At 41.0% G+C, this 26,962-nt stretch overlaps 1 protein-coding gene across 2 annotated transcripts in view; it reads left to right on the top strand.

The window, feature by feature from the left end:
- celsr3 (cadherin, EGF LAG seven-pass G-type receptor 3) overlaps positions 1-26,341 on the top strand; it is a 96,095-nt gene extending 69,754 nt beyond the window's left edge. The window contains exons 21-38 of one of the 2 annotated variants that reach the window (XR_006844140.1): positions 4,439-4,637; positions 6,288-6,476; positions 6,570-6,756; positions 7,580-7,747; positions 8,019-8,145; positions 9,457-9,663; positions 12,275-12,449; positions 13,911-14,023; positions 14,441-14,520; positions 15,530-15,656; positions 15,866-15,985; positions 17,689-17,786; positions 18,257-18,348; positions 18,573-18,746; positions 20,711-20,905; positions 21,691-22,753; positions 23,154-25,160; positions 26,228-26,341. Coding sequence is in view for 1 of the 2 variants with exons in the window: in XM_046397662.1 (XP_046253618.1) it covers positions 4,439-4,637; positions 6,288-6,476; positions 6,570-6,756; positions 7,580-7,747; positions 8,019-8,145; positions 9,457-9,663; positions 12,275-12,449; positions 13,911-14,023; positions 14,441-14,520; positions 15,530-15,656; positions 15,866-15,985; positions 17,689-17,786; positions 18,257-18,348; positions 18,573-18,746; positions 20,711-20,905; positions 21,691-22,753; positions 23,154-23,181 (3,342 nt within the window). In the remaining variant the exon portion in view is untranslated. Of the gene's footprint in view, positions 1-4,438; positions 4,638-6,287; positions 6,477-6,569; positions 6,757-7,579; positions 7,748-8,018; positions 8,146-9,456; positions 9,664-12,274; positions 12,450-13,910; positions 14,024-14,440; positions 14,521-15,529; positions 15,657-15,865; positions 15,986-17,688; positions 17,787-18,256; positions 18,349-18,572; positions 18,747-20,710; positions 20,906-21,690; positions 22,754-23,153 lie in introns of both variants that reach the window. The other variant, XM_046397662.1, reaches the window with a different exon arrangement.
- Positions 26,342-26,962: the final 621 nt, after the last annotated feature.

The raw sequence follows: 26,962 nt of genomic DNA, 5'->3' as shown, positions 1-26,962 counted from the left end.
GATGTCTTTTTTTCTGAAATGGGAGGTAATGTTGCTATGGTGATGCAGTGGCAGCAGCACATGAAATATAGCAACATGTCATCTACCCACTTTAACTGGCTGAGTCTCATTTTATCTGATGCGGCGGCTTCAGTTGAGGATGCGGGACCTGACACAATATGATTTTAGCATGTTGGCATTTTGACATGCAGGCGCTAAAAATCTTATCATTTTGCTATAAATATTTAACTTGGCTGGTAAGAAATGAGTTGTCCAAGTAAGTGGCTGAAGATATAAAGTGAAACCACGTCGTACATTTCAAACTATGGTATCAATTTGCTGACTGGGGTGACAGTTTCTGACAGATTGCATGTTATATGGAAACAGTGATATGAAATTGACCTCCCACAAGCTGATGATACTGTAAATACATCCATTCAGGAGGATTTTAATATTAGATTTTTATTAGTCCAACTCTCCTCCCTGTCATTTAAGCACACGATGTTGCACATTGCTACAGTACACAGATTTGTATTTTCTACTGGCAATGCCAGTAGTACTAATAATTAAAGAAACAGTAGTAGCAGTAGCAGTAGTATTTCAGTCAAAACTAAAGAATTTTCTTGGTGTTGAATGGTAATCTCACACTATATGACATTTTAATTTATTTATCTTGAGCTGATTAGTTTGAGCTCCTCCGTGCAGCCAGGAGGTGATTCATTCATATTCAGTGGTGGGCAGTTAAAAGGAAGTCTGCTCTCATCATTTGTCTACAGTTGACACAGGGAAGCATTTAATAATGTATGCTAACCAGAAGGATTTAGCCACCTGATGACAACTGTAGAAATTTTCCCACCCTGCAGTGCTGCAATAGACCAGTCATTGATAATGTCAGTTGCTATAGAAACTGAGTGGTTGTGGTAGTAACATCTGCATTCATCAGCAGAAGAATGTCATCTGTGTGCTTTTGATTTTCAGTGTCATTGATGCATGCTCACGTTTCATTGCAAAACTCCCTGAATCAAAGGCAGTTTTTCAGCAGCCTTCACTCTGTTTCCCTCCTGGGTCTTCATAAGGAGTTAGAACTTATTCTAGTTTATGGCATAAGGTATGGTCATCACATTATATCTTCTGTGCTGTAAATGCACTGGGGAAAAAGAATGTGCTTTGACCTCTGAAGTGAACAATAAAATAAAAAAGTACTTTTATGCATCTGATTTAATACGCACTTGTTGCATGTGCAGCATTCCCACATACGCACTGTGACTCTCATTAGGATTTTTTTAACAGAAGGAAAGGAACGCCAACACACTGAAGTATGTTTTAAGTTTTTCTACGTGTCCTCCTGTGTAAGCATTTCTTTAAATTAATATCCCCTCCTCCTTACAGCTTCTTTTGGTCTGTGTTTTATTAAATATTTTAAGTTAGTTTGTGCTAAATAACTAGCCAAAGCATTACAGTTGGAGCCTCACACCAAATACAGTACATTGCTCCATCATGTGATCAATACATAATCTTTGGCTAACAAGGACAGTTGCTATAGCAACAGAGCAGTAACATTAATGACATCCTGTAGTGAGTGAAATGAAAATGTTTTCCTGCCTGACCTTTCACTTCAGTGTTTTTTTCACACTGAATCAGAAATATGACCATTATGGTTTAACATTCGGTTAGCTATGCATCAGCGTGAAGCAGCTGTATGTTTCCGCAGTACAGTAGTACAGTAATGATTTTTATTGTCATCTTGTGGTTTCCGGAACAAAAACCTCAACTCGCTTCCTCTTCTCTCAAACAGTCGTGCCGCCCACATCTCTTCATCTCAACTTAATGATGCGGCTCTGGTTTGCCCTGGCAGCACTGAGGTGGAGTTGCAGACAGGCGACTTTTTTCAGCAATAAAATAATAAATAATACATCTGATAATACTTGACACACCTTACTTAAAACAGCAGCTATCAGACCAGACGAAAAGGTAATGTGGAACGCAGTCACTATAGTAACCCGGTGATGGTATCAGAGGGCTGTGCCTGCAGGAGAAACAAAGGAAGGCAGGGAGGAAAATGTTTTTCACGTCAGGAATGTAGCGATGAATGGAGGAAGATGAGAACCTTCCATGTTCAAGCTGTGATCCAGTACATCCGTACCCTTAGATAGGACTTGGCGTTCTATATTAGTCATTAAAACATGGAATTGTTTGAGAGACTTTTTTTTTTTACATGACACAATGTACTGCACAGTGGTCCTAACAGGTTAGTAGAGTAATTGTTTCTTACAGCATAAATGAAGACTGAGAAGGGGACTCAAGAAATATCTGATCTCATGATGACAATTATTTGTTTGCATATGAGAACATGTTGCTGTGTGAGTGGCACATATAATCTGTTTGTTGAACTGATTTAACTAGCATTATGTTCCAGCCTGTCATCCATGCTGCTTCCCATTCAGCCTTTGTGTGCCCTGTCTGCCTCCTTCTCTTCCTGTAATCCTGTCATCTGCTACCTCTTTAAAATCTCCTTCTTTTTGTTAGTCTTCATTGCTTTCACCGTAATTCTTTTCTAGAGATAAACAGAGGCCATATGAGCTCTTGCAGTGTGCAGCCTACTCGGTTTAATGCCTAAGATCATCCACCTTAACATTTTTCAGTGAGAAATATTATCTTCGAGCCATTAATGGATGCTGTTTAATGTCCCATTAAGAATAAAAGGCAGCATGGATTCATTTGTTTGTTTGATTGTTTGGGGTAAAATTTATTCGTAGTGGTGTTTTTCATCTTCTTCAAGCTAGTCAAGCATGTCTTCACTATATACCTATATACTGTATTGCATCATCTGCCACAACAGCTCCTAATAGGAATACATAGAAATTATTTGTTAAACAAGTTTCAGCAAGATCTTACATAATTATGTAAGTTAAGTTTAAAAACAAGATAAAAACCTCAATTGCAGTGATGCCTCCAATCCTGACAATTCAAATTTTCCATTTCATCACACCTGTCTTTTAGCTTATTTCTCTTGCCTGCCTTTCCTTCTGTTCCCTGCATCTGTCAGCCAAGCATACGCTTCTTTCTATAGCTTCTTCTTCTTCTTCTCTCTCTCTCTCTCTCTCTCTCTGTCTCTCTGTCTCATGCTTGTTTTTTCCTTCTTTCCTCCCGCTTACATATCCAAAATCCCTGTTTCTCCCGTACTCTACAGTTCACTACATCCTCCCCATACTGAAGTGTATATCTTTTTCCTTATTTGTCTGAAGGTTTTCATGTGTATTTCTTTTCCCCAGAGCCTTATGTGAGATTGCAGGGCTTTATTGGGTTTGGTGCAGTCAGACTGCAAGGACTCATATTGAGCACTTTTCCTCTCTCTCTCCCTCCCTCCCTCCCTCTCTGTCTGGCTCACTCTGATATTACTCTTTGTTTGATCAGAATATTTTTAAGGACTTCACTGTCTTTACTATATGTAACAGGCCTTCATGTAGTCATAAATGTAAAGCATGGACATTGAGGCACTGTGCATAAATGACAACTTCACTTTGGTAAAACTTGCTATAATTGGGGTCAAGACTTGTTCGCATGTTATTTTTAACCCCAATTTTTGACCATGTTCTTGTGGGCAGTCTGATAAGATAAGATAATCCTTTATTAGTCCCATAACTGGGAAATTACAGTGTTACAGCAACAAACAGGATATAGAGGGTGCAAAGCATGCAAGGATAAGGGAAGGATGAGCCTTCAAAAAGAATAAATACACAGGAAACAAGTACCTGCAGCTGTACACAGTACAGAAAACAAAAAGACTATTTACACTAGAGTCCCTCAGTTATGATTAGTGGATGGATTGATTATTGTACCGATTTGTTTCAGGATAAATTCATGATAAAAAGCTTCACATGAATTACTCGTTTCTCAACCAGAAATTGTAACTAACTGAAGTTTTGTCTTTTTTTACTCCCTCTGTTATGCTCAGAATATTTAACAAAACTGCAGTGCATGATCAGTTCAGTGGTGAGCCACACATCACATTAGTTGTTCACTTCTCTCTTCTTCACTACCCTTACATTATTTGCTTTTGCCTACTTGGTGTATGGCTTTGTGGCTTTATTAAGCCTGGGATTTTAGACCCTGGCCCTGTGGTGAGTAACAGTCACAAGTCAGTGTGCCTCCTTTACCTCAAAATATGTACTTCTTTTCCTCGTCCCACCTCAGATCCCTGCTATGTCTTAATCACAATCTTTACAGAAGAAAAGAACTGATCATAAGGGTGATCATTTCAACTGTTGAGTACTCACATCTAAGTCTCCTGTTCTCTTTCCATCGTACAACAGCAGTGCTTACTTGTTCTGCCAGATCTGAATTTATCAGCCATCATGCTGTATCACAGTCCTGGGATAAAAGCTGTAGCACTGCTGTAATAAAGGAACAACTTTTTAAAGCTGTATTTACTAATTGTTTATTTTGCTGTGGCTTTCAGAACATTCTCCGGAGCTGCAGTGCACTCTTGGGCCCCAGTACCTCTGGGCTTTGGCGAGCTTTGGTTCAGAGTCAGAGCCACATCCCGGGCGGCGGACCTGCAGAGCTGACGGACCTGCTGGAGCAGTATGTCCAGAATCTGGCCCAGAACATGAAGCTTACCTACCTCAACCCTGTTGCACTGGTTGCTCCAAACTTAGGTGAGAGACTACACAGAGAGTCAGTTATGCTAAGACGTGATGCAATAGCTAATCACTAATCAGACTCAATAAAAGAGAATAAGACAGTAATAAAATCTTAGTCTTTACAGACAATTTGCTGCGGTTTTCTCATAATACTGTAAATCACTGGTGTGAAATCAGCTAGAATAGCTCACTGTAAGACAGGAGATGAACAGCGCTAATGCCAACGATGATGGCACATCCAAAGTGCTGACAGCAGCATAGAGACATGAATTTCACACTCCCCCACAGACACACACACACACACACACACACGGCAGCTAATGCTTCCAGCACATACAGAAAAACCCTGAAGCGCTGGAGCACTTGCTAACATACATCACTTAGGTTTACAAATGACAAACACATGATCATGCACATGGAGTAACAGGCGCACACACTGATAGGTTGGAGTCTGGACTTGCTGAACACCTAAGTCGAGAAACACCTAAAATATGGGTGTCCTCCACTTGTACGTTTTACTTTTTTCCACATTTCTGCCAGTTTTGCAGTGTTGAAAATACTGCTAAATAATACTGTAAACAACAAGAGGTGTTGAAATAGCAACAGCAGCAGCTCTAGCTGGGATGTAGCAGACAATGAATTTCACACTGACTTAATGTTCTTAGCTACACACACAGATTAAATTCCTATAAAATACCATACACTCAAAACTCGCAAAACTCATCAAAGTTGCACCTGAATCTTGCCTTACCAGCTTCTTCTAGTAGGTACCACAGTTAATCCCAGACCTGGAGAAAATTTATAATAGACTTACCTGTCTTGGACAACATGAATTGCCTTTTTTTATTTATTTATTTGGTTTGAGTCTAATCTCTGTCTTATGTCACTGTATATGCCTCCCCTTTGGAATACACCCAAAGTGCTGTTAAATAACGTGAATCCGACAGGCTGATGCAGATTCCCAGATGGAATGCATAAAAGTAGGAGCAGCAGTGGAAGCAGAAGGAATAAGAAATGCAGCCAAAGCTAAATTTCACACTCCTACACACACAAACACAGCAGTTGATGCTCTCAGCCAAATAACCACGGAAAGGTTATGCATGGATCTGATAGACACCCATCTGTTAGCTTCCAGTATGTGAATTCCTTTTAACATTTGCTGTTGGTGTTGTCTCTAATTAAAATGCCAAATCTTCAGTTTTATTTTACTAATAAATCAGTTGTTTCCCCATCAAAATTGTCATTACTGACTTTTAAAAACACCAAAAAAAACATTTTCAAATGTGTTACATACACACACAGAGGCACACACAGCGTAGTCCTCAATCTGTATTGAGTGCTGTGCCACTTGTGTTTGCTATATCAAGTGTTCTTTCACTCTCATTATTGAACACTCCACATTGACTATGTACTTCCTGTTTGCCACCTCATTTCCTTTAATATGTGTACATGTGTGTATTTATAGATTTTGTACTGGCTCTTCACACTCCTCAAATCCACAGAGAATAAATTAGTTTATTGTTAAAATTTAGTTACATTTTTTGTTTTAGTTAAGAAGAAGATCCTTTGATTCTTTGACCAGCTTTCTTTGTTGTATTTAGTTATATTATGTCCTAAAATGTGTGTTCATGTGTGTTTATTGCTGCCTGTTTGTTCGTTCTTCAGTCATGAACCTAGACCGTGTGGAGAACCGGACGCACGTGCGACGGCGTTTCCCACGTTACCACACCACCTTGTTTCGCGGTCAGGCTTTGTGGGATCCCTACACTCATGTGATACTGCCCCCTGCTGCCCTGATGCCACAACGACAGCAGCAACACAACTGGAAGGAGAGGGAGCGGGCGGAGAAAGAACGTAAGAACAGATGCACAAATACAATTCAAAGATTCAGAGCGCAAGTGGCTAAAACAAAGGGAACGTGCTCACACACAGACTTCTCTATTTCAGCCTCGGCCCCTCAGAACACGTCTCCTGCCCCTGTCAGTAACTCAGCCAATCAGACGGGGGAATACACTGCAGCCAGACGCACTGTTTCGATGCCTGAGCCGCCCATTACCATTGTCATCTTGCTGATCTATCGCAGTCTGGGCGCTGCTCTCCCTCCTAAATACCACACGGACCGGCGAGGAGTGAGGTGGGAATCAATCACACTCAGAACAACAATAATTTGATTACAGCAGCTCTGAACCCTCTCAGGAAGGAAGGATGCTTGATATAGAAATCTGGCTTAAACTAGTCTTTTCTTTGGTAGCAAAACCAAAACTGCTTTTATATAACAGGAGCTTCATACCATTAGAAACATATTATTATGCGCTCAATATCGTTAGCCATCCTGCATTGTAACCAACAACTCATCAGAGTTTTGTCAAAAATCCAAAAATGATAATAAATGCTGTCAATCATTTGTTATGTAAAATGTGAACAAATGTGAGTGCCAAGGTGATATCCTCTAATTGTTCATTCATCTGACCATCATCAAAGGTTCTTCTATGTAAAATGTTATGAATCACAGTTGAGAAGGTGGAACGAAAACTGCTTTACTTAATGAATACCTTAACTGATTAACTGGTTATCATACTTGTAGTCACGTTTCTCATTTGACTCAGAGGTTAATAGATCAATTGCTTTCTCACTGATTCAGATGTCATGTGAAAAATATCTGGTCTTTCTCTCTTTCTCTCATGGTATCTTTCTTCCTTTCTTTTTCTCTCCTACTCTCCTCTCATCCCTCTCCCCATCTGATTTTCCTCACTTCACCTCTGGACTTAATTATGAAGTAACAAACTGTCCAGTTTTCTCTAAGTGTCAATAAACAGTCATTTAAGCCTTGTCTTGTAAAACAGCCTGGTTCCTCTCTGCTCACTTTGTCTTTGCCTTTTTCAACATCCTAAGCAGGACATCAAACTCTGCTGTCTGTCTGATCTAGTAGACTTATAGTAACTCTGCACTCTCCCCAGGCTTCCTCGACACCCGGTAATGAACTCCCCTGTTGTCAGCATCTCTGTCTACAACAACCACACGTTTGTGGGTGGACACTTGGACCAGCCTATCCTGCTTGAGTTCAAACTGCTGGAGACAGCCAATCGCAGCAAACCCCTGTGTGTGCAGTGGAACCACAGCAGTCCGTGAGTACAGGTTACACTTTAATCCTACATACACACACATATAATGTTCATTAGGGCTGCGTATTGTCAATTATCTCCTGATAGTATATGGATGCTTTACACTGATATTGATACTGTTGGCACAATTGAAATTGGATGGACCATTTTACCAGTCTTGTTAATGCTGAGGGGATCATAAACACACATAATATAAACACATATCTTTTCATTTAGGCTACAGTTATTGTTTTCATCAATAACCCCCCCCCCCCCCCCCCCCCAATCTATACAGCAATGAGGCAGGAGGTTGTTGGACGGTCAGGGACTGTATGGTGGTGTACAGGAACACCTCCCATGTCCGCTGTCAGTGCCAGAGACTGGGCACCTTCGGCGTGCTGATGGACAGTTCACAGAGAGAGGTTAGTGATCTGTCAGTGGAGAACTACTCATATATGCATGGACCACATATTTATATTCATTTAATTAAATACTTATTCTTTTCATTAGGAATGCAATGGATTAATTTAATATTTCCTATCAGTGATGCTACTGTGTAGACATACATACCCCTTTATGCCAGTGTGTTGGGTTTCCTTATTTTTTTCATTTGAACTCCTTAGCTGGTAATTGCTGGATTTAGTCAGCGTGACAGTTTGAAATCCAAGAGAATTAAACCCTGACTGACATCCTGAAGGCCAAAGGAAGCCTTGTTACAGCTGTAGAAGATTGTAGAAGATTGTAGATTGTAGAAGATGCTGAGCTACATCGTAGCTCAGCATACTAAGTGATGATGTGTCAGATCTTGTTTGTCAGAGAGAGAGAGATTCAGAGACGGGAAACTTGTGTTGTCAGACAACTCATGTCATATTATTAATTTAAAGTTAAAACATGCGTGATTTACATTGAATTAGCACTTCATTAGGATGTTTATTCCCCATCATTAGTCCAGCACAATCAGAGGGGGATTGTTACATTTCTATTTATTTGACATGCTGTTGATCTGCAGAATTTGCTCCAAATTAAATTCTGATGGTGTCTGTTGTGGTAACTGGCAGCGAATGCTCTCTGTGCATGCAAAGTCAGCAATGAATCAATTTCATGCTTTTGATACTCTGACAGATTAGAAAAGTGTGGTGGCTTGCTATGTCTGTTTTTTTTTTATTAGATTTGTCTAGATAATATATTGTATTTATTCTTTTCTTGTCTTTCTAGCTTTCTTAGTTTGTTATCTAGTTTAAATTGTTTAAAATTTAAATACATTTTTAGCATTACACACCAGCCAGTATTCTGTGTAGTAAGATGCTATTACATTTTGTGATTTGTAGGTATGGATACTTTTTAAGTCTTAAGCAGTCTTCAGCTCATTTACTTGCTCTTCAAATAATTTAACATTTCTGACATAAATATTGTGGCTTTGCACTCAGTAAAGCCAGATAGAGGAGCGCAGACAGAGACTCAGAAACTGAAAAAGCAGCATTTTAACGTGTTAAAATTATTCTCTCTCTCATCTCTCTCTCTTTGCCTCATTGCGTGATTTTTCATCCTTTGCTCAATCTTACTCCTTTGCTCTTATCTGCCTTTCCTTTCCATTTTCACTTTTTTCTCACATTTTTTTTCTCTTCTGCTCCCCTTCTTTCCTCTGCCTTTTTCCCCCCAAAATGTCATAAATCCAATAATATCCTCTTTCATCTCTGTGTCCTTGTTCTCTTCTTGCACCTCCCTATAAGCAGCAGTTGGAGGGAGATCTGGAGACGCTGGCGCTGGTCACATACTCTTCTGTGTGCGTCTCCATGCTAGCACTCCTCCTCACTGTCCTGGTGCTGTCCTGTCTAAGAGGCCTCAAGTCCAACACCAGGAGCATCCATTCGAACACAGCGGCGGCCATGTTTTTGTCAGAGCTGGTGTTTCTGCTTGGCGTCAATCAGACTGAACAACAGGTAGACACTGGGATTGTGAGTTTCTGTTGCCCTGTGTGGTTGCGGTGACTTTAGCTTATTTGCTTTTGCCTTTGAGGATTTGTGAATGACCAAACATTTGCTTTTGGTCTCAGAATTTTCTAATTTTTGAGTGTACTCAGCACTAGTAGTTGAAAACTGCCATGTACTATCGATCAATATATATTCTCCTTCTCTTGTGCAGCAATAAAGGTCATATCCTGACATTCTTCAAAGCAATATTATAAATTATTCTTTTTCACAGTTTTGTTTGAGACAGCTGTTCTCTGTTTTTCCTCTTACCTACTCACACTGTATAAGTCTGTGTCACTTCTTCCTGCTCACTGTGTGCATCTGAATATCATATGGATTTGTTCTGGGTGTCTTCTTCCTATTGCACTCCATCCATCCTTCCTTCCCTCGTCCTTTTTTTTCCTCTTTATTTTGTTACATCACAAATGTGTGTGTGTTTAAAGAGCAGCGAGAGGGTACTGAAAATATGTGCTCACTCAGCATGAAATCCAATTAATTAAGCTGTATCCCCCACACAGTCGACTGTTTGGCTCTTACAGTGCAACTGGTTACTTCTAGCTGAACAGTATGTTCTCTAATTCATGTACATCATGCTTGGGAGAGCATGTTAGTGCTTTCAGCGATTGTGTGTATTTGCACTCACACTGATTTTTACATGCTTGCATATGTCTCAGTCATTCCATCTTTTTGTGTGTAACTTGTAGTGTTCATATTCTTGTGCGTGTGCGTGCGTGTGTGGGAGTGTGAAAGTGATCGTCTAGCTGTATTCCTGCCAAGGATGCTGCTATTTCTGTGTTGACTCTGACCATGTCGTTAGGAAGTTCTACTGAGCTTCTTTTAACCTCTAAATCTGAGACATAAAAGTTTATTGCTTTTTACAGATTTACAGATTTGGAACGCTCAGTATCTGTTGAGTGATATATTTCTCTTTCATAGCTTTGTCATGGTGGAACCATATTTATAGGTAGCTTTCTGTGGACAGATCTAAAATAAATAATTCCATTTGGCGTATTTATGTATTTACTTATTTAATTTGCTCAGACCAACCTGAAGTTGCCAGTCACTAACCTTTGGCAAAGGTTATAAATACTTAGGTGTACTGAGGCCAGTATTGCAATCACACATTTCAGACAATCAGAGCTTATTAAAGATAAATAATAATAAAAAATAAAGATTGTGGCAGAGTGGGAGAACCAGAGCTTATCTGATTTTAGTCACTGCAACATAAGCCAAAGCAGGATGGAAAACTTGTTAAAATGTAATCTACAGCTGTCAGGTGTTTAGTTAAGAACACACATAGGTACAAATGAACAAATCACACCAGGCTGCCGTTTGTTCTCACCTCATTTTCTTGGCATTCAACGCTTGTTGTTGAGAGCTGTCTGTCAGTTGCCAACAAACATCCATTTTCACTCTGAACCCAGTGCTTTCTCAAGCTGTTTCCCATGGTTGATTTAGATTTATCTTTTACTTCTGACGAACAGCCCCACAGTTTTCTTAGAGGACGATGACTTATTCTTTCAGATGTGTAGGTGCTGTAATTCACTGCCACTTTAGTTTGACATTATTCCAATCTGGTCCAACAAACAAAGCAGAGAAAAGACTCCAGAGTTTAAATGAAGCACTCCAGACATGCTTCAGTATAGCCTGAGGGTAATTTCCTGCAGCTTAAACGCTAATATTCTGCATTATTCATGGGGACGTTCAGCTTTACTGCCAAACCAAACAGCAGCACTGACAAAAGTGATGTGGAAGTTGATGTCCTGTCCTGACAAAAAGTACTGGGATTCATGCCTGTCAATGTGCCATCTACACCATGGGATTGGACAGACCTCAGAGATTACACCATCTCTGAGCACTGATTTGACATCCTCTCATCATCAAGCAGCATCACATATCCATGTGCATCAATATTGTTTCATGGATATGTCACTCATGGTATTTTAGAATATATGTTTCTGATGTGGTGCTAATTGTTGTAACGGTTAACTAAATATGCCTCAACTGAGATAATAAACAAACAACATAAACCAATAAACAAGTTAATTCCATTGTACTTTTTTAGTATTTGAAATATATTACATGACCGCTTATAAACTTCTACAAACACACCTGCTATAATACCCACGTTAGCTGCTGGGGGATAACCCATAATTACACTTAAGAGCACACTCCTGGGTGTTATTACCATAATTCAGCACATTAACAGCATTCATTTACATTCATATCACTTATTTTGTGCATTTCCTGCAGATATACTGTAATACGCTGCCATAAACTCTCACATTTGTGATTAAATCATGAATGCCTGTTACTTCATCGCTGACACCTGCTGTGTTGCAATAAAGACTCGTTGGTCACTTGCCAAGGTGTCTGCTCTACAAATTTCACAAAACACAAAGGATAGCATTTTTTAGCTTTCACCTTCTTTTCTTCACATTATTTTTGTCTTCATCCTCCCCCTCCCCTTTTTAATCCCTTTGTCTTTTCATTTTTTCCTTTCTTTTTACATGATCCATCTATCTCAGTTTTTCTGTCGCATTTCTTTTATCCTTACTACTCTCTTTCTCTCTCCTTGCAGTTCCTGTGTACGGTCGTCGCCATCCTCCTGCATTACTTCTTCATGTCCACGTTTGCCTGGATGTTCGTGGACAGCCTTCATATCTACCGCATGCAGACTGAGCAACGCAACATCAACTATGGTGCCATGAGGTTCTACTACGCCATTGGCTGGGGTGTTCCCGCCATTATCACGGGTAACACACGTATAAACATTCACACGTATGCAGGCATCTAAGATCTCTGTGATGTTTGTCAGAAATGTGTCTTTGCATCCATGTATACACACAGTCAAACGTGTCTGCATGACAGTTATACACGCACTCTCATATATGTGCACAGACACACATTCACAGTGAGTCTGGCTCTGCAGATAAGGTATCTTATTGACACTTGTATGAAACAGGTTTCAGTGACATTTTAATAACGAGATAGTAAAGCACACACACACACAAGTGCATGCACACACACGCACACACAAGCAATTTCTTCCTGACATGCAAGCAAGTAATATCTGCTGCTGTCTTCTCTCTTCTCTCTGTCCCTCTCCTATTACACACACACACACACACACACACACACTTCTTGCAGTTTCCACTTGGACTCATACATGCTGTCAGAGTCCCTCTATCTGTTGCTGACTCTGTCACTGACGCCCCCACCCGCCTCACTTTGCCTCAAGAACAGATCTGTCTCCCACCACACACACACCACACACACATGCGCAAACAGGCTGCGTGTCTCTTCTCTTGGGCCCAAAGGTGTGTTTATCTGTCTGTCTATCTTTGTTTAGGCTTTTCCTGTCCCTCTTACTTTTGCAATTCAATTTGCAAATTCTTTAAACACACCACTGTCAAAACCTTGACAGTGCTGTCTAAACAAGGATACACACGGAATAGAGACTTCACAGATCTCGAATCAGTCACAGATCACCTAGCGACCTCGTCTGGCACCCGAGGAGGAGGTCTGGTCTGCTCATGAAAAAGTGGCTGTGCAGTAGTAAAGTAATGGATGAATAACAAATGATCTGCCATGATAAAACAGACACCCGGACACTGTTGCGGTGTGGATGTACATTGTTCAGTGATGTTCTCAATGAAAAGATTTTGAAAACAAATCTGTAAATGATATACATTTTACCTTGATCATTATATTGTTATTATGACAAATTATAACAGGAATATCCACCTGATATGATCTGTTAGATCCATTAGCAAGTCATTAAGATAAATACAAAATATTTTAAACTCACTATTACTAATATTGGAAAGCTAAACATTTTATTTATCAGAACCATTAATGATAAGTTTTCAGTACAAACATGGAGACAAACTAAAAACATACAGTGACATCTCTGAAGACACAATAATATAATGATTCATTTGTAGCCAGTAGCTGATTTACCTCCAATAGGATATTTTGTTCTCTAAAATTATTATTTTAATCATGGGTAATTATTAAAAATGACCGTGTGTTAACATAATGGTTTTTGTTATGTCTCTGATCTCTTCTGTGCTATCATCCACATTATTGCATTTTGTCACTTGCTGTCCTGCCTGTTTTTGTCAATAGCTCTCTGTGATTGACTGTAGAAGACATCATCGAGTCGATCTCCCTCCCTCCATCGTCTGACCTCACTGTCTGTCTCTTCGCTGCAGGTCTTGCAGTGGGCTTGGACCCGGAGGGTTATGGGAACCCAGACTTCTGCTGGATCTCGATCTATGACAAACTCATCTGGAGCTTTGCTGGTCCTATAGCCATCGTCATACTGGTAACGATCTCCCTGTCTGTCTGTTGCTGTAGTTAATGCTTTGTACCCATAAGCTTCAATAGAAATAAACGTGAAAATGTCTTGTTTTATAATGCTTCTGAATAAGTACGTTTCAGTCAGTACTCAGTATTATTCATATCATATGTATGTTCTTGCTTCTGCTGTATTATTTCATTTATTCAGGGATTTTCTTTCTTTCATTCACTAATTTGTTCAAAAAAAGGAACCAATGAATAATGAAACAGTTCATAGACTTGAATGACTTAGCCCTAAGTAACTGTACATTTTTTCCTTGTGGAAGAGTATTTTATCCATATTGATTGATGTTGTCATTGCTGAGGTTGCCAACAGCAGTTTTAGATTAGTTGAAATGCCTTAAAAATGTCTTACCGTTTGTATTGATCCCCTTCTATCCAGATGAATGGAGGGATTTTTATGATTGTAGCAAAGATTTCCTGCAATCCCTCTCAGAAGGAGACTAAGAAGCTCCCTGTCATGTGAGTACCTGCCCTCCATGCTCAAATGACTTTTCTCACGTCTCACATTCCATTATGTTATGTAAACCTGTCATCTTTTATTACTGTGCTTCTCATGATATAGGGAAAAGGCAAGTTTTGCTTTATTTCAGGCTTCAGATGCTATTGTGTAAAGATGGTCTGATGACTCTTTTTAATGATGTCTGTCTTCAAGGAAGCATTTGCTAATTTGAGTCTGTTGTCTAACATTTCAAAAGAATTTGTCTGCGGCGCAGAAGTGATTGTCAGACATCAGACTTTATTGATTACATTACTGTGAGGTGTGTGGACATTTTGGGCGAAGTTTAGAAGTTCTATCTCCTTAAAAAATATGATCATAAATGGCAAAACAGCATATGTACATTCTAAATGTTTAACCTAAATCCTAAATCCTACATAAACAGTACCTACTAACAACCTTAACAAGGTCATAACTATAGAATGTAAATCTTTGCTTGAATTTCCAAATTACATTTTATGTTAAAAGATCATAGTAATAAGTCTGCATATTAAAGAGTATGGTCTAGACCTGCGGTATTTGGTATGTGTCCTCAGGTAACCTTTGTTGTGATTTGGTGCTGTGTGTAGTTTTGAGAAATTCTTTGTGACTGATGAGCTAGCAGGGAACAGAGGGGAATCTGTCTGTATTTATAGCCATCTGGTTCAGTCAATGTTGATTTGATTGACAATGACCATGTTGAGCTTTGTTATTGATGGAATTATATGTGCATAAATGGCACAAGGAAATCACTTAAGCTAAGTCATGTCTCTCTTGGTTTCTATTCTGTGGTTTCTCTGCTGACTCCTTTTCTTCCTGGCTCTCACTGTCTGTTGCTCTTGTATCTGTGTGCTTTTCGTCTCTAAATTTCTTCATTATGGGCAACAATAAAGAATTGGCTATGTGCATAAATGTGCAATGGCCACATTTTTATCTTTTTATCTTGATCTAAGCTTTTTCTTCTCGCGCTGCCCTCTCTGTTTCTCTCACCAGTGCTACTATTCGAAATGCCTTCATGCTGTTGATGGTTGCCACCTCCACCTGGCTGTGTGGCCTAATGGCTGTGAACAACAGCATCCTGGCTTTCTACTACATATTCAATGTCCTCTGCCTAGTGCAGGTATGAACAGAGTGTGTGAGTTGCAGCTGTAGCTGTAGAAGCTTTTGCCTTTTGTTATTTTTCTGATTGCTGGAATAAAAAGGAGGAATGGGTATTGTGTGCCCTGCGGAGGAGACGTCATAAAACAAATGCATGAATCTTGCAGATTAGCATGTTAAAATTGCATGTTTGCTTGCTGCTTATGCTCTGACTCTCACTCTCTCTTCCAGGGGCTCTCAGTGATGCTGGTCTTCACTGTGTTCAACTCAGAGGTTAAGGAGGCCTGGAGAGTCGCCTGTTTGGGTAAGAAGAGCCCTGGAGAAGACCCACCAAGACCACCACAGAATACTGTGAGTTACATACACACACACACACACACACATACAGTATAAGACTGTTATTTGGGCTGCTGTATCTTATCTCTGCTAAACCTAAAATGGATTTATGACGTGACATGTGGTATCTACACAGCATTGGCAGCAAGCATGCAAAAATAAAATATAAAACATAATTATTGAAAAAAAGATTTTAATATGTTATGCAAGCTATAATATTAGGATATGATAGACATTGTTGCATAATAATGACTTCAAGGTTAATCTTAAGACCCTGATTTAAAGCTGTATATTGTCTGACTGTGATTACTGTTCTGTTCTGTTCTGCTCTCTCCCTTGTATTTGCTAGATGCACATCCTCACTTTAGCCATTATTAGACAAGCACAAAAGCCCTCCTGTCCTCCATTCCTCCTTCCCCGTATGCATCCATCCATCTCTCCTGTCCTCCTCTCTCCTCTCCTTCTGCCTTCAGGGTTTGTAGCTGACCCACATAAAACAATGTATCGACCAGTGAAGGGCTGCTCTTTAGCCTACTCCTAGAAAAGCACTGTGCAGCGCCTGTTTAGAGAGAGAGAGAGAGAGTGTGTGTGTGTGTGTGTGTGCACGTGTGTGTTTGAGTGTGCGCATGAGAAATGATTCACATATTTTCTTCGCTGTCTCCTGTCCTTTGTATGTGTGTTTATCAGTTTATAGCTCACTGCACTCAAATCCCTCTTTTCTTTTGCCTCTATTTTAAAAACACTCATTACTGCTTCTCTGAGCTGGTGCCTGTGTGTGTGTGTGTGTGTGTGTGTGCGTATGTGTGTGTGTGCGTGAGGGAGAGAGAGAGAGAGTAAGTGTAGAGAAATTGTGTAGGTGTATAAGTGTGTTTACAGTCCAGTTTCCCTTTTTTTATCCAGCGAACTTTATATATGTAGCCCACGTGTGTTTCCACAAGACACGCAGGTGTGTGTGTGAATGTGTGTTAGTTTAAATGCATAGTTCATTTCAGCCTTTTAAACCCCATTTCCTCCGAAGCTTCTCCAATCCATCACTGAGTCATTTGGGACAAAAATGGCCGCCTGACCAAACCTATTATTAGACACACATACCGCTGTTTGTACCTTTAATGGACTGTATATATAAATGACCAACTATTAATGCCTTCACCGATCTGATTCCTACTATATGATACTTTATTTATGACTGCAGTGGCCTAAGGCAGTGTAGAAAGCCCCATTTCCAGGTTAGCTTGTGCTCCACCAGCCTCCTTTTTATTCCTGATTCCCAGTCAGCAGCTGTAACAGCACTGACAAGCTATCATAAAATATCAAGGAGGGTGTAGTTTTTGAATGCTAACAAATAGAATTATGTCCTTGTTAGAATGAAAATTTGAAGATATTAACCACCAATTAGAGTACGAAGTACTCATTTTCTTACGGATAGATACAGTATATGATTATGAATAGAAAACTGCAGGAACAGAACCAAAAGGAGCACAAGTGAGACCAAATGAGGATAGGATTTAGATTATTGGCACACTGTTATATGTGGTGTAAGCACAGTTCAGTTTAATACAGTTCCAAAATCAACATCAGGGAGGAAATTTGTTTTATTTTTCATTAAAACCAATTGAGAGGGGTATGTTATTGTTTTATAATGTTGCATCCCCTCATTTCTCTGTATCGAACCTCACTCTCCCAACCTTCTTGTGTGTGTGTGTTTTTTTTTTTTGCAGGCTCAGAACCCCTATCACAACGCATCTCTGTTAGAGCAGAGCGGGCTGCACCGCATCACCCTGGGAACCTCCACCATCTCTTCTGTCAGCTCTGCCAGGTTTGCAGACACACAGTTGTTCATAGACAAAAATCCTCCACATGATGATGTCTAACATCATTCCTCCTGTAGTTTGAGAGCAAATGGTTTAAAGCAACAATATTAAAATGATAAATTATGATTCACATAGGAATCTGTCCTGTTTGATTGATTCTCTGTGACTCTGATTTAGGACCAAATTGCTTCGGGGGGAAATTCCATCACTAATGAAAACACTGTTGTGTGTTTTGTGGGTCATTGGGTCAAAGATGAAAAAGATAGGATAGAACAGTGTACTGTAGATTATGTAGAGCAACACTAATGTACTGTACGCTGTACAGTACAATGTACAGTGGCTGTTGGTGTCTGTATGGCTCAGTGATTGTCTTGTCTGCCTTTATGTGTGTGTGTGTATGCATTGACATACATGAGTGCATATACTTTATATGTGTGGGTGTTGTGTGTAATCCCTAATCTGCTCCCCCTGTTAGAGAAAATCTTTTGGCTCGTCAGACTCTGGAACAAAACATTGTCCACACAGGCGCAACGGACCTGGATGTAGCCATGTTTCACAGAGATGGAGGTAAACACCCAGATGCAAATGTGTGCTATCTGTTCCATCTTTTTCTCTTTAGTCTATCTCTGTATGGATTTATTAAAGATTAAGCTCACACAACCATAAGGAAGAATAACAACCTTTCAGTCCTTTCTTTCTTTTCTATTTATTGATTTTTTCTTTCCTTCCTTTCACTCCTTTCTTCCCTGACTCGCTCCTTCTGTGTTTCCCTTTTTCTCCTCCTCTCCCAGGTGAGGACTCAGACTCGGACTCAGACCTGTCCATGGATGAGGAGCGCAGTCTCTCCATCCCTTCCTCTGAGAGCGAGGACAACGTCCGACTCCGTGGGCGCATCCAGCGGAGATTCAAACGCTCCAATCACAGCGAACGTCTGCTGACCGAGCCCACTCACAATGGCACCAAAGGTAGAGGAGCACTGAAGTGAATTCAAAATGCTTTCGTCTCACAGTTGGATACTGATAATGGCTGAACTTGTAACCTTTGACTTATGGGATGGTCCCATCAAAAAAGTTAAAGGATATGTGGGGAAACACACTCATACATCAGCACAAAGGGCTAGAGTGTATACCATTTCACACAGGCTGAGAGGCAGGGTACACCTGGGACCATTTGTAATTCTGTCAAAGAGATAACAAATTTGGACTGACATTAATTTATTTACATTCACACCTTAAGACAGATAAAGAGTCACCATTTAATCTGACCTGCAGGTCTTTAAAAAATGCGTGGGATGAACATCAAAGTCTCCTGCCAGCCAGCATCAGAGTCATAGAAAACAGTCCACTCTTTTATCTCGGATATGTAGAAACATACGTCACTTGTAGCCACAAAACAGACGTACAGGCACAGCAAGAGAAAATATGCCAGTAGTCATTAATCAATACCTTCTTCCCTGTCATACCCATGAAATGAAGTGCATAAGATATGAGTTTATGTGGTTCAGAAAGCGTGATATAAATGTCATGTATGCAAAGAATACCATGCATGTTCTGTCAAAGGGTTCTGTGAGAAAAGGCCCGACATGCAAATCTTTAAATCCATATAACTAATTAATTCTTGGCTTAATAAGCCATCTGGATCACATGAGTTCATGTGATCAGTTGAATAGAGGAGGACAGCATCCAGATGGCCTGTACAGTCCAATCAATTCATCAATGCAGTCAGAGTGAAGGGTCAGAGCAGTGCTGAAGGATGTGGGCTATTTACTGAAAGGTCACAGTTTGAAGATGGTGGCCCATTAATTGTGGCAAAGCATTAAACCCCTCATCGATTCAGGAGAGCCGTCAACTGGACAGCGTTAGAAGACTGTGCTGTGAATGTGTTTAACTGAGCAAATGCTAAGTGGACAGCTGAAAAAGACAGGAAACAAACAAAAACCAATAGATGAGTCTTTTAGATGGGAATCTCACTGAACAAGGGGAACAGTATGTGGTTGTCAAAGCAGGTACTTAACATTGAATGGAAAAACAGCGTCATGTATTTCACCTGAAAATCTGAAATTAATAATAATCAATTAATTTTTTGTTGAATAAAAGTTCATCTGCAATCATTTTTGATCATTTGTCAAGCAAATGCAAAGCAAAAAGAATCATTTTAAAGTGAACGTCTTTGGGTTGATCTGAAAAAAAGAACAAGCAATGTGAGGACAGTCACAGTGGGCTCAAAGAATTTTCCTTTCTTTATTTTTCACTTCAGGGATTACTTAAAAAAGAGTTGACAGTGGAAGGATGTGGGTGACCATAACACTTTGCACTAGGAATTTCCTCTAAGGTTGATGATTTAAACAAACTGAAATGCTGAATGGTCACAAAGGTGAACTTCTGTTTATTGGGGAAGACATTAGTACTTTTTCATGAAACACTGTCTTACAGGTTAGGCCATAAATTCTGCCTGCCTGTAAGTCATTTGCACTAGTCTAATACATTTGCTACCAATATGGCACTTTAATTTGTCCTGGATGTTGTTTCATAATGAACATATGCTATTTGTGTGCTAACACCTGCTATTTGATACAGACATCTGTTTTGTGATTGTTAGGATGCACACATGGCAACGAAATGCAGTACAGTGCTTGATGTCAAATTGAAAAGATGAATATGAGGCATAAGAGCATAACTCATGTTTTTTGCCTTCTGTTATGTTGTTAGTGTTGACAGCAGTAATCGTGTTTTCTGTTTTCCCAGAATGTCTAATTACGACCCTTCCTTTTTGTTTTGTCATAAGTCATTGGTCGATAAAGTCATGACCTGCTGTGAGATCATGTATGTTGTGAAAGGTTTCTGTTTGTGTAGCAACACATTTCACCTCGCAGATTGTTACTGAGACTCATGAGTAACCAGAAGGTGTTTGTCCTTTCTGTGTGTGACAGATCTGGATGGCAATGACCTTCTGTCCTACTGGCCAGCTTTGGAGGAGTGTGAGACACACACCATGCAGAAGTGGGGCTCAGAGCGCCCCCTCGGGGCAGATTACAGCAAGGATGCTGCCAACAACAACCAGCCTGATGCTGCGCTGACCAGCGGGGACGAGAACGGCTTCACCCAGCCACACAGGCACCGCAAGGGTGAGAGAGGCTTATTGACTGTTTTGGATTTAATTTACTTGCTTTTTTTGTCCTCCCTGTATGTATAAGGGATTAAAGTGTTGCTCTTGAATTCAGCTTCAGTTAAGACACATGCAAACTGAATATGAAACATACCTTTAAAAGGTTAAATGAATGTACAAAGTAATATAAGTCTGAAACAATGTAGTTAGCATATTGATTGCTGAGGTTAGTCCTTGTGTAAATGGGTGTGTTACAGTCCGGGGGCAGGGCGCAGAGGGGGGAGGTAGTGGACAGAGTTTAGCATCCTGACAGCCTGGTGGATGGTGATTATGCCATGTTTTATGCTTCAGTCGTGTGCATATCATGCAGGAGTTTGTGTACATAAAATTGCCAGTGGCCCCTATGCATAAAAATAATTTAAACAACACAGTGTGGTGTGGCTTCAGTCAAGGTCTAAATCTAGTGCTAAAATCACGGGGGACCCCATTTTATGTACTGTAGGGTTTCTCAGGACACATATAACACTGGCATTGTGTACACGTAGATACAGAGGCACGGCAAGTGGCTGAAGGCAAGAGACCACACAACACATGGTGTGTATTTTAGTGTCAGGACAAAGTCTCTCAGGATTTAGAGATTACTTAGATGGATTTGGATTGGATTAGATGGAACCCTGGATTCATACAATGTTAAAAGTGAGCACAGAAAGACCTTGAAATGTCATTATTAATAATTAAGTCCAAAATATTTCTTCTCTTCACTGCCTTCCTTTGTCCTTCTCACCGTCTTACCTGTCCTTCTAGGTATCCTGAAGAATCGTCTCGGCTGTCCCCCAGCACTTCAGGGTCTTTCCAGCATGGGCAGGGTCCCCAGTGAGCTCAACTGGTACCGAACATCTACTTTGGGCCACCGGGGCGTTCCTGCGGCCTCCTATGGTCGCATGTACTCTGCCACAGCTGGAGCTGGTGGAGGATCTGGATCTCTCTCCCAACCAGCCTCCCGCTACTCCTCCAGGGAGCACCTGGACTCGCTGGCCCGCAGGCAGCTGTCCAGGGATCCACTAGGGAGACAAACGATTGGGGGATCAAGGGATCGGCTAGACTCACGCGGTTCTAGGGACAATCTGGATCTCTTACCCAGGCGGAGAGAATTGGGGCTGGGGCAGGGAGCAGGGCTAGGGGGCTTGGGGCTTGATCACCAGCGAGTCTCATCATCCAGGGAGAACTTGTCAGGATCCAGGGACAGACTGGACAACCACCACACAGGCAGTGTCCACGCTTCAAGAGAGGACTTGAGCGGAAATGGAGTAGCAGGAATGGAGGGGTACCTCAGCGGATCGAGGTCGCAGCTGAACACGCTAACTCGGCGGCAGGCCTCATCCCGGGAGCACCTGGGGGGGGCGCTGATGAGCAGCAGATCGAGAGAGCAGCTGGAGACCAATGGAGTCGGAGCCCAGGCTCAGCCGTGTCGGGAGTGGCTCCGCACGCTGCCTCCCCGTCAGCCCTCACACCCTGACCAGGCTCCCTCCTCCTCCCCTCCTCCCCCAATCTCTGAGGAGCCCCAGCAAGAGCAGCTTCCTGCTTCAGCTCACGTCAGAGGACGACTGGACTCCGCTCCTCCATGTAGGTACCCTGCTCAGACTGTCCCCCAGGTCGCAGGTTCAAATCCAAACCCTCTGGGTCGACAGCCATCCAGTGAACATCTGGATATTCTGTCCTCCATCCTGGCATCCTTCAACTCCTCCGTCCTCACCCCTCCCTCTGCTGCCTGTAACCCTGGTCCTAATGGCTCCGCCCACAAGCCCTCCCCCTCCCCGCCTCAGTCTGCCACCTCCCACAGCATATCTGAAGTGTCTCCTGACTCCGAGTAAGTCCCTCTGTGTGAATAAATATGCTTCTCCTCCTGTGTCTTTTTGGTTTTTTCTCCTCCCTTTTCCTCCCCGCCTTTGTCTTCTTTGGACTGATTTCCTCTCCTGTAACAGTTCTGTTTAGATCATGTCCAGTCTTCGGCTCTTTTCCTCAACTCTCTTATTGTTTCTCTTCCATCTTTTTATGTGAGTCTTATTCGGCTCCCTCAGTTCTACTTCCTACTTTTTAACTTTTTTATCTTCTTGTCCTTGGAGTAGGCTGTTTTGTTCTTCCTCTCTCTTCGTCTTTCTACTTTTTACCTTTCAATGCTCATTTTCGTTTTGCTTCTGTATTCATTATGTGTAAGTTAAGAGTATAATCAGCTGAGAAACTGAATAATTTGCTTTCCTTCACCTCAGAGCCAACAGGAGTGAAGGACAGTCTTGATGACAGCCTCCATATCCCTTTATGCATTACGACAGTGCTTGGAACATCAAGGACGAGTTCAAACGTCATGAATGGTCCTGAACCACTGGGACACCTCGGGACATTGGAGTACTAGAAACAACCTTGACAGAGGAGAGTCAGAGTTGGAAGAAAGTGACACAGACAGAGCACCGCTGCGGATAAAAGAAGGTGTTTGTGGGTGGTGTTTACTGTATAAATTAAGTTTTTCCCACTGCCTACAATGAACTGTGACGTTTAGTGACGTTTCTTTGGACAATGAGTCAACCACCTCTACTACCTAAAAACTGTTAAAGGCAAACACAAACTCCTCAGATTTCAAACGCTAAAGTCAAGACAGGATCGAGACAAGATCTGTCTAAAAGGAAAAAAAAAAGACTGTAAATAACATTTTTATACATTTTGTATCTTTTTCATTAGAGATGAAGAAGAAATCGCTTGTGTTGTTTTCTTTTTCTTTTTTTTTCTTTTTTTTTTAAATGATTGTGTCCGTGTGAGTTTGCCGTGAGTGAGGTTGGTGCGAGTGCTGTCTTGTTTGTTGCTGAGGGAGACATTTCCCCTACAAAGAAAAAACGATTCCCGAAACTTTTCCTGAAAACAGTTTTCCTCTGAAACTTTTCCTCACACCCATCAACTTTGTGTATAGCGACAGGGGTCCGGCAATAGTATGTGATGAGATTATCCAGACCGCAACATGTGGTTGAAGGGAAAATATCAAAGTAGAGAGAGAAAGTGATTGTAAATAGAGGAAGGGATTATTATAAGAGTAGATTTGATGGAACAAAATGATTGTGCAGAGAAAGATGGCCAACGTTAAGCTAAAATACCACATGGAGCTTCAGAGTTGGGCTATTAAAGATCAGTCACGAGTGTCGAGGCATCAGCTCGTTCTGGAGATTGTGCTGTTTTGTGATCCACTGTGTATGAATGTGACCTTGTCGTCTGTCTGTGTTATCTCTGTGCCTGGTGCTGTCTGAACCAGACCATATCGATTGGTATTACAGGACCATATCATTAGTGTTCCGGAAACCCGGTGAGTGAAATTGGATATCTGTGTGCCTCTCTGTGTGAGGCTGTATCGCGGAACAACCGTTTAAAGCCCCTCAAGGAAACTTGCACTTTGATGCATCACGACTCAACCTGTTTCAAGAGACGCCGCAGGAGCAGCCAGATCTCTCCGGCAGTATCCAGGGGACTCATTTATAAAGGCCTCTCATGCAGAAGTTCTGTGCAAATCCAAGCCAAAGGGACAGCTGCTTCAAATCAGTACAATACATTGCTGTTCTCCACTTTTCTGTGAAGAAAACGATGCTATACATGTGACTGACAGTTTTGTTCCAATTGTGTATTTTTTTTTTTTTTAAACAACTGAACCATAGTAACAAGTCTAAAGTGAAAATTTGTTTTTATTAAGGGATCCCTAGATCTCCACTACAACATAACAATGTGGTTGGTATTTTATTTGGCTGCACACTGTATAAGCAAGTGGATTTTGATTTGCCGTGTAGGTGGAGAGCGGATCAGAGGAAGGCATTATGAGTCACGTCTCAGTGTTCTCAGATATTTGTTTGGAGACCTTAAAGCTGATCTTCAGTACATATCCAGCATGATGTCGGCCTGAATATATCGGCTCATGAATCCTATGGTAGATGTTTTTACTTATTTGGCTGGACACAGTTGCTGGGAAGTAATTTCAGAATATCCTTTATGAGAAATTTCACAAAAAAGAGGCACTTGCTCAAGTCTTGATACAGATTTGTTCTCATTGTTTAGGCCCCTGTACGAAGATGAGAAGATGCAGCATAACTTCTGTATCAGTTTGCTGAGGAGAGATGTCACTTGTGTCATTGCTAAAAGCCTCTAAGTGGTTTTGAGATGCAGGTCTTTCCATTAGCAGCTGCTCCTTTCTCACAGCTGCTGGAGCGAGTGCTGCGTTCAGGCCTTAAGGTAACAACACGCAGGTATGTGTACGCAATGGAGACGAGCAGGCCGTCTGCATCAGCCTTCAGAGGGATTAAGTGGTTGTGGCTACTTTTTTTTTTTTTTTCTTGCAATGAAAAAAGTGCAGTGGGTCGTGAAAACCGAAGGCAAAATGGGGTTCCTGCATGTCCTCGAGCAGAGAGCATCATGGTGGTCCAAAAATACAAAATAACACTAGAATAGCAAGAGAGGAAGTGGATAACAAAACAAGAAGGTTAAAATAGAGTACAAGAATAAATCATGAGGCGCAAAACCAAGGTTGGAAGGAGAACAGACTGGGTCAGAAGCCACGACTGTGCAGAATGTAACTGCAGGGTGGAGGGCATGGATGTTACCCTTTGCACAGATGAAGAGAGAACCACAGAGAAACAGATGAAAGCACAGATATGCTGATCTGTCATGGCCACCCCTCTGGGATGTGACCAGTGACCCTGTTTGTGACAGTAGTGTTGCCAAAAAAAATACTCCTGCAGGGGAACACTGCCCACTTTGATTCCTTTTTTTACTCTTTTTATCCATTCGCACCAGTTATTTCTTTTTTTTTCTTCACCAGTTTTCTGTTTTTATCAATTGACAGTACCTTTAACTTGTACAGACATGAGATTTATTTTATTTATTCATAATTGATTGACATTCTATTGATTATTTATGTTGCCATTTTGTATGAGCGGTGGTTGTTTTTTTTGTCCAGATGTCCCCTTTTTTTCCCCTCGTGATGTTTCTTATGATCTCTCACTGCAACAAATTCAGAGATAAGAAAAAGACGAGGATGTGGAAAAAGTCTCTTCACACCCAGGATTACAACGTGACGCTCAGCTTTCCGGCATTTTATTTGAATTCATTATCCAATCATGGATGGAAAATGTGGGTAAAATCACAAAGCTAACTGAAAATTCATCCTCTCCTGACATCTAAATGTACCCAAACTAAAAGTTGGATGCTGAGTGTAAAATAGTGCAGACTTTTTTCTCTCCCTTTTCACTTTTATAACCAATGCTTCACAAGCACAAAATCGGATCACAAACTGGTTATGTTTCTACTTTTACAGAGGAAAACACCAGCTTCAGGTTAATCTGCTCTGGACCAACACAAGCCTCACAAGCGAGAGGAGACAAAAAGATGCCAGTTGAGACTAAAAACGTAATGTGCTCTGAAAAAGAAAAAGGAGAAAGTGATGGAAAGAAAGAAGCAGAGAGAGGCAGTCAGGAAGAGGAAGAGGAGGAGGGATGGGAGATTGTCTTTGTAATTTGTGTGTTCATTATGGGATGCTTTCTGTCCCGCTGTCGGTAAGGGGACGGCGGCATGGAAACAGCTGTTCCCCTGTTACCACGGAAACAAGAGAAATGTTGGACATTAAAAAAAAAAGACTTATTCCTACACTGCTGTGTTTATATTTATTTTCTGCGTGTGTGTGTGTGGGTGAGAGAGACAGGTGGGAGTTTGATCTTTCATGTTCATCAGAAGAGACATTTTCGACATTTTCAGGTGTGTGAGCAGAGGAGACATCGTGGCAGAGCGACACGTGTTTGTGGAAGTCTGTCCTCTCTCTGTCTGACTTGTTTTGACTCTGTCACATCTGAAGACGTCTGAGATGTTCAGCTGGCATAAACAGTCAGCTAAAAACAGAAACACCCAGCTGGGACACATTTTATAATCAGTCCCTGAACTAACCTTGATCGCAACTGATGAATGTTGCTGTTAGATTTTTGTTTGTTTTTTGTTTTTTCGAAACAAAATACAAAACAATTTTTACTTTAAAACATCAGGGTTACTGGATAGATTA

The sequence above is a fragment of the Scatophagus argus genome, chromosome 8, assembly GCF_020382885.2.
Source record: "Scatophagus argus isolate fScaArg1 chromosome 8, fScaArg1.pri, whole genome shotgun sequence".
Lineage (NCBI taxonomy): Eukaryota > Metazoa > Chordata > Actinopteri > Scatophagidae > Scatophagus > Scatophagus argus.
The sequence above is the reverse complement of the archived record's forward strand: the minus strand, read 5'-3'. Positions and strand labels throughout refer to the sequence as shown.